Genomic DNA, 16,267 nt, shown 5'->3' with positions numbered 1-16,267 from the left:
GCTGTATTTGAGAAATGACACTGATGACCAGCTAGATAGCAGGCTGTGTTGTAAATTGTACTGACTTCATAGCACATAGATATCTGCATCTGCTATCTCTGCATCAGAGAAAAGGCTGTTGGCAAGGGGCAAGGCAGTTAGGTACAGAAGTATTCTAGTGTATCACTTTCAGCTCCCACAGTGAGCTAGTTCAGCTCAATCACTGATTACTTAAAGAAATCTTTCTACTACTTTTTACCATTCAAGTTTTAGCTTTCTGTAGAATATTTCAAACATCTTACCCTATTATCTTGCTTATACACCACCCCATTTGATCAGCTGTTTTAAAGACGTACTGTATTACTTTGTAGCACACTTCTTACCCAAGCCAGTTATTAAATATAAACACAATCCAAAAAAGGTCAAGAATTTAATGAGAAAAGATTATTTCTATCAGTTTGTCTTTCCAAAGGGTGGGATGAATTAGTGAGGAGACTACTCTAAAGGAAGAGAGCTGATAAGTAAGCTTTTCATTCTCCAGTAATCTTTCCACTAACACTATATGAAGCGAAGAATAAAGCAAGCAGTCTAACAGAGAGAGAGATGCATAGCACCAGCACAGTTCTGAATTTTAGCTGTGTATCACTCACAGGGTCACCAAATGGTGTATGTGCAGTGGGTAATGGACACAGAATGCCTGGTATCCACTAGGCATTGGATCTGTCTTGTAATCTGTCTTGATTACAAGACAGAGCCTGAGAGAGATGCTCAGTGCACAACCTCCCTTGAAGTTATCAGATTTTCTGTATAACAGCCTGGTTTCAGTCTCTAAGTGTACTCCTGAATTCCACCAGATGTGTTCACTCAAAGATTCCAATTGCCTTAAAACCTCCCATTGCCTATCTAATTTGAGAAGTCCTTGGATAGAATGACAGGAATAATGTCAAAGTAATAGAGTCCTTAAATGAAAGAAGAAAACAATTATTCATGCAACAACCAAAGGCAACTCTCCATTACCCAGAAAACAAAATAAAACTATGAAATCTGACACGGAATAATTAGAAATCTAAATTCACCAGTCTGCTCTCAGAGGAAGAACTGAAGGATTTGGCCACTTTGACAGGGATAAACCTTCAAACATAAGAAGTGTTACAAATCTGCTGAACAGAGAAAGACTAACCCAAATAAATGAAAAGGACAATATAATACTAAATTAACTTTATGAAATGCAAATAGTTGAAGCTTTAATTTTTAACTGCCTCTAAAAAATCTGTCAGGATTGGGTTTCAACTTCAAAGAGCATTTAAGAAACTACCCAGGGTTTTGTTTCATGGACCTGCAGCAGTCAACCAAGATAAAGACAATATTAAAATAATGTAAACATCTCACAAACATAAACTATGTATAAGGAATGGCAAAGTAGAATCAGCCAGAAAATCACTATAATAATCTAAGTTTCTAAAATTTATAACCGTAAGATGCATGCAAAAAGCAAAATAACGATATTAGCAAGAAGGTAAAGCAAAACCAAGAACTTTGATTAGCCATTATGGCTGAAATCAATTGAATCAAAGTCACTGAAAACGAAGTTTTAAGAAGAAATTACCAAATCCTCTTACCACGACTCATTGTGCCATCCACTCATTATTTCAAAACTTAGGTATCTGATTCAATTTGCAAAACACTGAGAAAGAATGCTCAGCACATCTTCATAAAACTTGTATTTGCTAGGACAAAGCATTAACAGAAATCTCAGCTTTTTATCGATATACCTGTCATCACACAAGGTCTTCTGGTGGACACCATTTAGACCTGATATTAATGAGGTAACCATTACATTTGTTCGAGAATTGTTACAAAGTGTCAAAATACTTAAAAGAAAGCACCTTTTGTGTAATCAACAACAGCCTCCAATGCTGCTATTCGGACATCGACGAAGTGCCCATATTCTGCATACGACTTGAAGAGAGCAGGGTCACTTGGGACGTGACCATTCTTCTGAAGCACTCGGATAGCTTTTAAACAGCTACACATGGTAGAAAGAGAAAATTTACGTCAGGTTTATGGAATACCAGCCCAGAAAAATAAATCTACTTTCTCAAAATCAAGTACTGCAATTTTTCTAGAATTATGTTACCTTGTTAACATGTTACAACTACTTTCACAGCATTAACACACAGCTCTCATTATCTCACACAAAATTCTCCACCATGTCAAATCCATTGTTTAGCTTCAGTAGAGCTGCACTAAGTCAGAGAAAACACAGCTCAGATGATGTTGTGTGCTCTACAGTTATTGTTACATGGCCACACTTTGCAAAACTTTCATAAATACTCTTCTTAAAGAGGCCTAGGCATGATCAACTTATGACTGCTATTAAAAGGCTACACTGACAGAAAAGAATTTTGTTGAAAAGTAAAGCAATCAAGACAGACTTGCACTATCAGCTTTTGAAAATTGGAAGGAATTTGACATTTAAAATTAAGACATACAACCTAAAATCTCAAAAGCTAACTAGAGACGGGTATATAAAACACAAGAAAAGTAGCATCATTAAACCATACCTGACTGTAATGGTATGCCTGTAACTGGGAAGAAGCTTCTCCATATTTAGGAAACGAGTAATTTCCTCAAGAATAAGTCGTACATCAGGATTTAAGTTATCCAATGTTCGAACTTCATTGTTCACACTAACTGCAGGAGTCACAGAGTTGGCTAGGGCATCAATGAGCTCAGCACGGTAGTAGTTGTCTGAAAACTAGATAAAAACAACACTTAACACGTGCAAATACAACAATATATATTCTTTCAAACCTAAGAAATGCTTAAGCCCTGTTCTAGAACGAGATCTTAAAACCCATGTGAGAAACTGCACAAGAAAGCAAAACAGGAATGAATTAGTTCTGAAAATGGATTTGAGAGTGATTGAGCAAGCAGACATACTAGCAATCATTATTCTTCACACCAAAATAAAACCATATTAATGTTAATACATTGTTTTATAAAAATGGAAAGATCAGGAATTGAAAATCTTCCATATAGGGAAAATAAAAGCCATTATTTCAAATGTGAGCATCTAAACCTACCTGTCTATTTCTGTATTTAGTACAAAGGTTAATGGGTGCTTAGCACCTCAGAAAATCAAAGTTTACCCAACCAGCAAATCTGTAAGATTCTGAAGTGAACTAATGAGCTCACTGTTGCTTAGCTGGGAAAACCTTGCTTCTTCATTCGCCCCTCTTACGTGGGCTCATAGTTTGACCCTTTCCATTATCCTGGCTTTTGCATCTGTTGGTTGTGTTAGTAAGCAGCAAAAACTGTAAAAATAAAATTTATAAAAAGCAGAAAGAAGTACTGTATTTGAATATTAGTTACTTTATTCTGAACAAATGCAACATCAGTACAGCCCGATCACTCCTTTAATGCTGGAGAGACGTTAGCACAACTCACCACTTTCTGTGACTACTGATGTTTGCGTCCATGTGTCTAACTCTACCTTTCCACCCTCCATCATCCTCTTATTTCAGTAATAAGCAATAAATGTTTTGTTACAGTATGTGTTTCTACACACAAGAAAAAGTGAGGCTTAGGACACATCAGATTGGTTACACTCAAATTTGGATATGTCATTGGGAAGATTATGCTAGGCTTCTAGTAGTTGTCCAATTCCACTAGCTAGGGAGATGGAATTTTTTATCACCTCAGGATATGAAAGGTCATATAATCATCCTTTAGAAGTGGTCTGTGAGAAGGAACTTTGGATGATAACATTTCAAATTCAGATGCTTCAGCTTAGTGATGGAACAGGTTTCACCTGTTATTTAACTAGATGAAGACAATCCAGTTCTGTGAGCTAGAGCTGACATTCAGAACCCAGAATCCCACAGTCTTGTACATTGTTAAAAAAAGATTATTTCCTTTCCTTGCTCTTTCAAATACTCCTCTCAAGGTGAAAAAAAAAACCAACAAATTAGTGCTATGTGTTAGCCTCATGCACATTTTCTCAAAACACATGGGTCTTTTGAACGAAAGAGAGTAAAGCAAGAAAAGTATCCGTGCAAATGGAGAGAGGCAGATCCTTAGAAAGTCAACAAGCACAAAGAGCTTTGAAACATCCAAAAAATGCCTTCATAGAAATATCAGCTAGAGAACATTCTGTAACATTTACTGTTTAGTTTAGCATATCACCTTTCCATCAACTCTCCTAACCACATATTTACAGTTGTGGCATAAAACATCATGCAGTGCATTGACTAAGACTTTTTTCAACAACAGCAAAATAAAGTAATAGATTAAAACAAAGACATTCTTTACCTTATTCTTCCTGTTATCGTTATACTTGATCAAATCCAAAATAAACATTAAAACCTCCTTAGGGCAGAGATTGTGAACATCCCTCAGAAGGGCCATGGCAACAGGCATAGTCTGTGTAATGAAATTAATACTAGCATCATTCTTACATTAGTGAAATGACAGTTACACCCTGAAAAAAGTACATCCTGAAAATCAGCAATTAACAAATTTACAAGAGCAAATCTCTGAAAAGTTGTACTTAAATAACTTCTGAAAGACTTATCACATGCTATCTAATTTTCAGATCAAATAAACTATGTAGTTATTGCTCAATAATTAGTCACAAAAAGAAAAATGTATATCCAAGAACAGACTCTCAAGTCAAGACACTATTAAAAAGGTAATGAAACCAATGAAAGACAGAAAATGATGATGGAATTAATTCTGAAACAGACACTGAATTTGGGTGTTTTCATGTGAACACAATGTCTAAGCTTCCATTACCACTGAGACATATAGAAACAAGAGGGTCAGTGAAGCCTCAAGAATTATTAGCCAGACAGGTATTACTCTGATCAGGTATTTATTTTAGAATGAGCTAAAACCTCCACTCAACAGAGATTTAGGAATCTTACTCTAGATCTACAAACTTGGGACATGAGATTAAAAAGGGACAAGAGTGTAAGATTTAGTGGTAAAGAATGAGCAGTGACAAAAAAAGACAGAAAAATGTAAGAGAAGGTCCAAGAAAGAAATGTGGGAAGAAGGATAAACCAATTTTGGACAGAGTCGAAAACCAAAATTTGAGTTTTCTCTATAATCAGTGATATGAAATCTATGAAATAAGAACTCAATCGCACAATAATTATAAAGTGAATCCTAAGAAAGAAAATTGTAATTAATTTTGTTATCCACTGTTCAACCAAAAATTATAGGTTCCAGTAAAAAAACCTGTCTAACACCAAAATAAGCTGCAGCAATGCACGATGTTGACAACAGAAAGAAGAGGGCAAGAAGGATTATGCAGTGTCTTGGACTAAAAAGCCCACCAATTTAAGATTTATGAGATTATAATTGCTATTAAAGAAAAAAGGCAGTTGCTGAATTCATGTAAAAGATAAAATTAGTACTTTCCTTACAATGTTGTTTAAGAATGAGCTCACAAATAATTGCAAATAATTATTTTATGCGCTCCATTCTTCTGAAGAAACTGTTAATTTAACTTGAGCTACTCAGAAAAAAATTGTTAAAATTTTTTTAATTGTTTTTTTTGCTAAGATGGAACAAACAGAAGCCATATGAAAAAGAATTAGTTACTTTGGATTTTTATGAAGGGGTAAAGCAGGATTGTGCTATCCAGGTTCCTGTAGCTGTCAACTGTAGGAACATTTTCCTATTTTGACAATTCTTTTAAAACATTCATTGAGAAAAATAAATTTTACCTTTTGCAGAAAGTAGCTTTGAAAGTTCATGAAGTTGTTGGTCTTCACAATGTTTGGACAAGTCTTACAACAAAACATTCGGGTAAAGAGTGACTTCATGGCTGGTGGTCCTGTCCACGTACTTACCATGGAATTTGCAATCTGAATAAGCAGGGGGGAAGGGAAATCATATTAACATGACCACTGCAAGTTTAGTTTGGCTGTAGAAAAATACACATTTCCCATAATCAAAAAGGATAATTGCCAAGAACATTCTCTCCTTTAAATAGATACTTATTTTCATCATTGCATTATCTTATATTAGCTAAGTTTTCACTGTCAGTCCCAATATATTCTCTCTACATTAAAGGTAAATTTTATGAAAATAGTTCCACTTGGAAGACATCTGCAACTAATTATCTTTCCATGACAAACTTCTGTTCTTAATTATTTTCTCTTTCATATATTTTAGATGAAAATCCTGTGTTCACTAAGCCAAGTTTTCTGACTCTACGGAAGCCAGTGATGGAAGAGTATTTTGCAATACCACCTTCCCCAATTTACCCTGCCAGTAACCTCAGCCTAGACTATAAAATACGCCTCAGCCACCCTAAGAATAAAAGACCACCCCAAAAGTGAAAGGCAAGGCAGTTCCCTCTAATTTTAATTCTAATTTACTAATAAAGACTGTGCATTGAGAACAATTTATTGCTATAGTCTGCTTTGGTACCACAAAGATAAAACTGCTTTTTGTGCCTTCCCAGCATCCTGAGTTTCATACGTTTGCTGTATGGAGCACTGAAAGCCTGCAGACAAGAACACCTGTGCCTGCTGATGGTTAATGTGCTTGATGTGTGTGCACACAAACAAATAGGACCAATGCACCCTACAATGTGGCAGGAATTTCCATCGCTACAGACCCACCAAAAGCTAAGGAAAAATCTGTTCTCACACAGAAATAAATGAATTTGATCATTTTCTTCTAAATTATTTAGCTTGTTTCAACTGCTATTATAGACACAGTAAGTGAAAGAAAAGCAAGAGGCTATCTCAATATGGGCACCAATCTGTTTCACCATTGCTCTTGTGTAAAATGGGTGCTTTATTACTGAAAATCATTTTCCCACTAAGTCAGGTTTCAAAGGAAAGTCAGAGAGGGAAAATACTGCAGTCACACTCGATGTTCCGTTTGCAATAACTGAAGTGTTCAAATTAAAGATGCAGGTATAGCTTTTTCTGTAAGCTTCAACTACTCTTTCTGCAGAGGAAGCTTAATCCCAGACTGCTTAGAAACCATGACGAAGAACTTAAAACTGCAAAAAGGAAATTTATGTAGCAGTGTCAGATAAAATCCAATCCCTAAAATATCTAAGTTTACTGTGTTTACAAGATATTCACAATTCCATTAATATCAGGGTGTATATTTTAAAACATTAACTTATTTTAAGCATTTCATTTTGCAAAAACTGCAGATGAACAACTGTATTTTCAAGTTAAATCAATAATATATAAATCATCATCTTTTTAGTATTTTTTGGTTTTATCATGTGTTCTGACTCATTTGAATTTCTCTTTATTGACAGAATCCAATTTTTCTACTTATTCTACTGATCCATTACACACTGAATTAAATATATCTGCACATTCTCTGAACAATAATGCAAGTAGCCCACCTTCCTGTCTTGCATTATTTCTACTTGAAAAGGCAGCAGGTACACTCCATTTCTGCATCATTCAATTTAGTACAGCATAAAAAAGTGCACTAAGATGTAACTGTCATGCACAGCTATGAATCTCCTCAAAGTCTGGGAGGGAAAAGTTTGTGATGGTAGTGTTCCTTTTTAAAACTTTATTGCATATCCCCAATACTGAAACGGATTCAAACAGGAAAATCAGCCTGCATACTCCTAGGAATTAACATTGTGACATTATTTTCTCCCTTCTCTGTATGTGTTATGTTTGTTGTGAAGGACTCTGCACAGTGTGTGTGTGTGTGTGTGTGTGTGCACGTACACACATATCTCTTAATTTCTTTATGGATGAGGATTTAATGTGTCTCCTGGATACTCTATGGCTGAGAGACTGAAGTGCTGTTTTAATATGATGTATATTAAGAAAGTGTAGTAAATTCAGTTTGATAATTGCATTGTCACAAATCATTTCTCTGTATCAACAGGAATACACCAAGAACATTTGACAACAGTAACTGCAATCCAGCTAGAAACTGCAAATCAACAAAAAAGAACCCTCACACCAAATAAACACAGAGACTTGGTTTTTTTTCAATAAAGAATACAAATCCTGAATATTTAAAAGCTGAGAAAATAAACACAGTTAATGACAACAGGAAGCTATTCCTGCTAACACCCTGATGTTGGAACCAGTAACAGAATCTATTACACTTTTCCTCCTAGGTAACTTACATAAACATATGTACAACTCTGTTCTGCCATGTTCCTTCACCTTGATTCAGTGTCACAGCCACACTTTCTGCTTGCCTTATAATCCTCTTTTCTGTAAGTCAACTACCTTATCCATAGACCTAAGATTTTCCATACAATTACAACTGAACAAAACCAGTAATGATTATCTGCAGCCCAACTGCCTAAGAATTCAAAGTAAAGACAGAAAAAACTATTGCATTTAAATGTTTTAACAACTGTTTTTTAGTATATATCTGTGGGATATACACTCTTAGATATTCCAAGTGAATTTATTATGAAAAGCACATATTTTAAGTCAGATACTGGCAGCACCAACACCAGCACAAAGACTGGCAGTTTTACATCAGTGCTTCATAATATTAAAATACTTTGTCAAAAACACTTCTTGGATTTTGATTTTTAAAATATGGCCTAAGGATTTATTTCTATACAGGTACTGAATTATTCCCAACAGGTATACAGCAGAAAGATGCCAATAATCTGAACTCTACAAATTGTCAATAAATATGTCTTCACATCCATAAAAGTATGTCACCAACATGCCTTTTCAGAAACTATTGTTCTTCTGTTTTTCCATCCAGTTGTTTTATGGGGTTTTCTAATTTTTATTCTTAATGTTAATTTTGTGCCTAACAAAAAAGATCTTCCCTTTTCAAGGCAATTATTTGTCTTTTAATATTTAATTGTAGCCCAATTTGATGCTCGTTTTGTGACCCTATTCAATCTGAAATGATATAGAGCAGCAATGTGAGATTCATATTAGCAAAGATGAATTTCAGTACTTCAGAGTTCTCAACAAATTGGCCAAGGAACTTCCCTGTAAAATAATAAAAATATACTTTGGTTCTGACAAAAAATCAAACAAAAGTCTTTTATTTCTGCCACTTAATGAAATCTGGAAAAATCCCTTGTGGTTTTCATGTCTGACATCTCAATTTTGACAATTACGAAAGCCTTATGTAGTCTCCATTTACAGACTAAAATAATACAGCTTTCCTTTCAAATCAGTCATGTTAAAAATACTTGGCAAATACATTTAAGAGGCTAAATATCAAGCCATTTTAAGAACTGTGATGGGTTTTGACCCTTTTTCAAACATTTGCAAAATCTAGTGGATTTCTTCCCTTACTCCCACCCAGACAACCTCACCTTTGCCAGGCAGAAGCAGGCCATCATTCTCACCCGGTAGAAACACTGTTCCTGTTCTAGGATATCAGTCAGTGCAAGACGTGATGCTGGAGTAGGGAACTTTTCCAATGCCAGAATGGCTTCTTCTTGGGCAACCACATCTCTCTCATATCGAAGCTGATACTGCCACATGAAATCAGACTGTTCAAATTCTACCTTCCTCAGTACTGACATATCGGGGTCTATTCTTATCCAGAGCAAAGGGGAATCAGCACTAAGACAGACATGAAAAACATTAATAGCTTACAAAATTTCAAGACTGTACAAATTCCAAAGACGTTCTAACTTGCTATGAGTTATTTGTAAAGTATTTAGATTCAAAGAACCATAAAAAAATCTAGGTTAGAGGGGACTTTTGAAAGTCTCCTAGTCCAATCTCCTGCTTCTAGGATGGCAATTCTATAGCCTCCCAGGGCAATCTGTCCAAAACTATAATACATCAAAGTGAACACAGTGTTTTAGTATTTTTAACCTACAGATCTGTGTTTATGGTAAACTACTGTATAATCTCAGTTTATTTAATTCTACTTTCTCAGATGCTATAAGTGAGAAGCACTTTATCATCTTCTAAAGATTAAGATTACCAAAAAAAAACCAAGAAAGAAAATCTGATGGTAAATAACCAATTTTTTTTTATCAGTAGATGTGAAAGTGCTTTACAACCACACACATGCTATGATGTTGAAAGCTGACAAGGGTAACCATGCAAATGATGATAAAAGTGGAAGTATCAATAGATGGGATTAAAGTTATCCTACAGATAAAATGACGCAGCTGTATTCCATCTGAACAAGCATTTTATGCTTTAGTATTCACTCAGCACCATAAATGCAGAAGGAATTTATGGGAGCAACAAGCACAAACGATGCAATAAATTCTCTTATTTGTTTTTCCACATAAAAGTTACAACAGCAAAATACTGACACAGAATTAGGAGAGAGTTTGGAATGATGAAAAGAGCATCATTATAAATATGAGGTGTATGTCTCTATACATCTTTGAATATCTAGAATTACCATCAAGATAGTAACTAGAGAAGAAAGGACAGTGATAAAGTGCATACTTGGGATTTAGAAGAATAAGAACGGATGTATAGGATATTTTTGGAGCAGAGGAGTCCAAACTGGACAACAGAATGACTGAATCACAGATTAGAAGGTTATCAGGTAAAGTGTAAGTCATATACCAGTTCAAAGATCATTCTAAGATCATTAAAGTCTCAGCTCACTGTAACACAACAGTGACCTGAACATAACTGATAAAAAATCCTCACAAATATTCATGTTTATTATTCTTCAATACCATTAAAAGACTATTCATATGTCAACTGTCATATAGAAATGATAGTAATAACTTGCTCAATGTATATATACCATATAAAATTTTTTCTCATCATATGAGATGAGGTTAAACTTATGAGAATCTCCAACACTTTTAAAGTGACAAGCAATCTTCCCTTCAAAGAGACACCACCAGTTTTCAAGAGCAGATTATTTACTTCCCTTGTTACAGAAAACAAGGTACCAAAACCTTCATGATTTTTGCAGGCACTACTGGCTCCAACTCAAGGAGGCTAAGGTGGGTATTTACATTGAGTAACAATTTGCTTCCAAAGAGCTTAACAGTTCAAACTGAAACTAATGCCAGTGTGAATTCCAGCATGAAGCACTTCATTTTTAATCTAAAAGGATTTTTTCATAACTAACCATAGATTTCAGAACCTTGTCTGTCTTAGGGGAGTTAAATGGTCCTCATCAACAAAAAATGGCCTTACTTTGTTTTGAGCAAATTTTTGTTTACATTTTAGCTGTAGAGTCAGCTGAAAGGTATCATTAGAAATGTGTAAGAATCAAGTAATTTATTGTATTACCTTACCATGCCCAAGATTTATTATAAAAACAGATTATAGTGGTTAACCAACACTTTTTACACTTTGCCAGCATTTCCTCAGCTACAGAAGAAAAAGACTCAAAGAACAAAAAGAAATGTGGTATAGTCTTGAAATCTGCCACTCATATAATGAAGTACAAGATTATTATCCAGTTCTTCAAAATAGCATGCTTTAGACAAGGAGAACATGGCTCAGACTCACAGTGAGAAATTACAACAAGCCAACTTACTCCATAGCAGAAAGGTCCATGTCTACCTCTTCTCCATTCATCAGTGGAATCTTTTTCTTCTTATTTCTATTAAATAGAGAAAACAGAAAAAAAAAAGTATTACTTACCAGACTGGCAAATATAAGTTTATAAATGGAGCATAAGCCTGCAAAAGTACTCTGTGTATTTCACCACACCAAAAAACAGTGCTCTCTCCAGCAAAAAGTATTCACAAATTTTAGCTGTGCATCCATTTCTATAATTTTTACTCCCATCATTTTTACAATTACACACAAAGGTAGAACTTTGAGAAGCAGAATTCAAACTAACTATGAAAGTGCATTAGAAAACTGAGAGAATCTGTTTGGGAAGTATGTTGCTTTTCTTGCCCATTAGTTTTACTGAACAGCACTGGCATTCTTAACAGAAAACTATGCAAGTGCTTCTTTCATGGATCTTCCCTTGAGGCACTCCTCTGGCCTATATTTGTCTTCCCCCTAATTTGTGATTCCCAATTGAATAATTTCATTATTTAGTTTTCATTCAACTCATTCTATATAAACAATCTCTTTATAAAACTTTAAAAAAATTACTTATAATTAAGAACTGCATATAAAATGTAAGATTTCTTGCTGTCCTTAAACAGTAAGACATTCTATTTTCTCCACTTACAGGTAAACCTTGTTTAGTAAGATTAAGAAAATATAAACATAAAATTCAAAAAAAGCATAGATTTATGATCAAATGCACTACATGTTTGTGTATACCCATACTAAAAATACTTGCAGTTTGTATTTTAGTTCTTACCTTCTGCTTTTAGAGTGGCAAGGTATATCATGTTTAAGACTGTTTTCTTCAATCTGCAATGTATGGTTGAATGAGCCATCAAGTTCTTGCACTGTCACTTTGAGTGGACCCTTCAAGTTCACAAGATTTTGTTATTAACATTAAAATTATGCTTGTTAATGTATATATCAAACTTGTACGTGTAGGTAAAATACGGAAAATGGACCTTACCACGTATTTCTGAGTCCCAGGAGATGTATAGTCTTGTTTTATTTCCAATTCCAATACATTCCGTTTTCTATTAAATGCAAAGCTACCATAAAATTTTACCACTCCACTCTGATCCCTAATACGCAGTATAGGAATTCTAGTGCACAATGCAGTAGTTATAAACAAACATAATTCTCAATTCTTTACACTTGGTTTATACTTTTTTTATTCCTAGAATGTCCTATCCCAATAAAATCAGGAAATGAAAACATGTTCATTCACGAATTTTTCAAGATTTTTGAAGGTTTGGTGCTTCTTTGTTTGTTTTTTTTCTTTAAACAGTTCTTTAATGTCCAGTACTGTCTCTTATACAGAAAAACTGAAGTACAATGAAAACTACCAGTAAGAAAAAATTAATTATGAAAAACTGTACTGGACTCTACCACATCCAATGTCCTTGACATGCTCTCAGAGAAAGTAATCGAGTAAGATTTCAATAATTTCAATATGGTTTGTTTTACTATATATTTTAGTTAAATGAAACCAAAGGGAAAATGTAGACATCAGTTTCTGTTTTCCACTCACATTACATTTAACTCAATTATTTTATTCCAATTTTTCAAACTGGGTCATGTGAGCATTCACATCTGTATGTGTATATGAATTCACATATACATGAGAGTATACAACATGAATGATAAAAAGTAACAATCTTATTCTGCATTTTTTCCCCAGGCAATAATTTCTGAGGCCAACTCTTCCTGTGAATAATTTCATCATTCGTTGTCTGATGACAGCCATTACTGCACTTCATTTATAGTAAAACTACAACAACTAAATGGAAGCGTTTTAGTCTAATGAGCATTTTCACAAGTCTCTGACAATATAAGACAAAAGAAAGGAAGGAAAATCTGTTTTTTCATATCCTGACACTTAGAGGAGGAGCTTCCAGATTCAAAGATGCTTCTTGTTGTACACGGTTATTTATTAACTTTTCTCCCAAAATCTGGCCATTTGGCCAGATACATCCAACTGGTTCTGTTCACAGAGGCTGCCTTCATAAAGCTCCAAGACTTTGACATCAGGTAGAGTTTAAGGCATTTTTAGTGGTTTCTTCAGCATAAGGTTTAAACTCAGCACCAACACAGCCCTCGTTAAGAGCATAAGACGGCTCTAGTTAATAAGATCTCCTCCCAAACAACATAAAGACCTGCTGTGGTCTTACAGAGTGGACAATCTATTGTCACAGGTGTAACAGTGTTTCAAGCACAGTAGGGAGGTTGTAATCATAGGATTAAATGCAAGTTACAGTTAACAGGATAAGACTTGGGGCCAAAGTCTATAGAAGCTGAAAAATCCCCAAATCTGAGAGTTACAATTCTTCCTTGTTTACAGAACAGATGTAGTTAAGATTCATCCTGCTCAGATAGTAATGTTGACATTTAGGTATAGCTGCAGTGGGAATATATGTACATACAGAACTTGTATTTTCCTCAAATATGGAAATTAGAATAATGTGTATTTATACTTCATGAATACTTCTGATGCAAATAAAGTGCTAACTTCCCATACTACTCTATAAATATTAATTATACAGTGCTTTTTAGTTAGATATTGAGATGCATGAACATTGTTAAGTCAGCTCAGATAAATAATGTCTAAATATAAATACCTACTGTTGTTGTCTGTTAGAACAGTAAGGTATGTTTTTGCTGCAGTCATGTATGATTCCAGCCTGTAGTCACATTAAATAAAACTAACAATTAAACCTGTTAAATGGAGCAAATTCAAATTTACCCTCATATCAATCCACAATAAGAAACCCTATTTCTTGCCTAGTATCACTGAAATTTGAAGAGTCAACACACAGAGGTTTATTTTACCTGAAATTGTAATATTAACACCAGCTACCAAGTTATTAAAGTGTATTGTAAACTATCAGTCTGTGCTTTAGGTTACTTATTTCATGGGGATTTACTGGAATTCACATATTAAAATGCACCAGACTATAGCATTTTCCATGTCAGACTTCAGCATATTTCTATGGGCAGTGTCCTCTGGAATCCCTTTAGTATAATTTGGCCTTAAATTCCCACAGAGTTCTTGTGCTTCTTTCAAAGTAAAACTTAAAATAATGAAATCCCTTCTAGTAGAGAACATTGAAAAAAGCCAGCATAGTCCAAAGGACTATGAAAAGGCTGTGAAGTCACATATACATCTAATTCACACAATAATGTACCTAACTGTTTCATACCTTTCTCCACATTCCTTTAATAGTGCCAATTAAAAAACCAAATTCATTCCCCATATTAACAATCCAGACCAAGAATAAAAAGGATACACCCACTGCTTTATTAAAGGTTGGATGTCTTTGCCTGAGACATTTGAGATAGATTTCAAAAACCCAGATGTGGAAACCAACATCTGACTCCACATGTGTGACTGGAACTTCTGAGATGAAGCAGTGCTGGCCAGACTCAACAATTTGTTGAAAACCTAAAATGATAAAAAGTTACTAGTTTCCCTAAATACTTCAATACATAAAATAAGCTTTTATGTTTAGTTGCAGCTGAATTGCAACTAAAGGCCAACATAACAGAAATTGTGATTTGCAGTCTCAAATATAACTTTCTCAAAGTTACATATATATATGCACACATAAAATCCATTAAAATCCACCAACTTTCAAAAATCATCTACAGTAAAACAGATCATTATCTCCTTTTGCAGAAATAAAATATTCATCAGGTTCTCTGCTGCATTTTCAACCTGATAACTATTTAAAACAGCTCTAGCACAACAACATACATGTTTTCCTTAAAAAAACCCCCAAACCAACAAAAAAAACTAACCCCCCCCCCACCCCAAAACCTGAAATTGATATGAAAATATCATTCAGTTCCTGACTGGGTGTTTGTTTGTAGCCCCCTGTCTTTTGTAAGGCATGTCACAAAAGATATTTAGCAAAGAAGAGAAACTACAGTTCTGCAGAAGTTTAGCATTTCAGAATAAATTACGATCTTCTATTCAACTGCTTCTTCTAATCTAAACATCTGTGTTCCATCTAGCACTGATAGTTTTATACAGTGGAGAGAGCAGAAGCTGGATTCTCATTACTTTCATTATTTATAATTTCATGAGAGTAGCTCACAGCAACATCAGTTAGGGCTCTCAGTTTTAACAACCAATTACAACAACCTAAACCAATGAAATACCCTAAGATTAAAGAGAATATGCAATATATAAAAAGTATTATAAGATATGCATAAGAATAACAGCTAACCTTATCCTAGCACAAATGACCTACATTCCTGTTTGTTCAGTCCTCCTAAAACTGAAACTACAAATGGAATCCTATGACAACCTGTTTTGTTCTTCTCTAAACTCCACTTAATGATTAGAAATGCAATTAAAGACAGAAAGTTTTCTACATTCTGCATAATCATTTAAATACCTACCTGTAACATGAACTCCATGCTAATTCTGTTCTCAATCAGTCTCATAACAAGATGTGCTTTACACTGGAACATAGTGTAATACTCCCAGGACAGTGTATGAGGGTGTTTGATAGAAAAATGTAAATGTGACGCAGGGCTGAAAAAAAACAATACCAAAACAGCTCTCTATTTGCCATTTTATTGAATGAAACTTAAAATGTACCTAGCACAAAGCTTAGAGTTGTACCAACGATTACTTAAGGTCTCTTGTGCAGCTTTAGTTATAAATAATGGCATGCTTACTCATTTGTACAGAGAGGTGACAAGGGTGTTATGTATCTGGAATCCAGCAAGTACTGGATGGAGACTAATGGCACACAATACCTGCTGTAAAGACACTGGTAGCACTA

General features: G+C 34.6%; 1 protein-coding gene across 3 annotated transcripts in view; it reads right to left on the bottom strand.

The window, feature by feature from the left end:
• The window catches only part of TAF2 (TATA-box binding protein associated factor 2), a 67,335-nt gene that overhangs the window by 23,174 nt on the left and 27,894 nt on the right, over positions 1 to 16,267 (bottom strand). For all 3 annotated transcript variants that reach the window (XM_027645566.1, XM_027645567.1, XM_027645568.1), the window contains 10 exons: positions 15,879 to 16,014; positions 14,762 to 14,916; positions 12,442 to 12,556; positions 12,232 to 12,341; positions 11,446 to 11,511; positions 9,287 to 9,539; positions 5,715 to 5,855; positions 4,294 to 4,404; positions 2,544 to 2,737; positions 1,866 to 2,005 (listed from right to left, as the gene is read on the bottom strand). In XM_027645566.1, coding sequence (XP_027501367.1) covers positions 1,866 to 2,005; positions 2,544 to 2,737; positions 4,294 to 4,404; positions 5,715 to 5,855; positions 9,287 to 9,539; positions 11,446 to 11,511; positions 12,232 to 12,341; positions 12,442 to 12,556; positions 14,762 to 14,916; positions 15,879 to 16,014 — 1,421 coding nt within the window. The remainder of the gene's footprint in view (positions 1 to 1,865; positions 2,006 to 2,543; positions 2,738 to 4,293; positions 4,405 to 5,714; positions 5,856 to 9,286; positions 9,540 to 11,445; positions 11,512 to 12,231; positions 12,342 to 12,441; positions 12,557 to 14,761; positions 14,917 to 15,878; positions 16,015 to 16,267) is intronic.

This window comes from Corapipo altera, unplaced genomic scaffold (genome assembly GCF_003945725.1).
Source record: "Corapipo altera isolate COAL_440 unplaced genomic scaffold, ASM394572v1 51, whole genome shotgun sequence".
NCBI lineage: Eukaryota > Metazoa > Chordata > Aves > Passeriformes > Pipridae > Corapipo > Corapipo altera.
The sequence above is the reverse complement of the archived record's forward strand: the minus strand, read 5'-3'. Positions and strand labels throughout refer to the sequence as shown.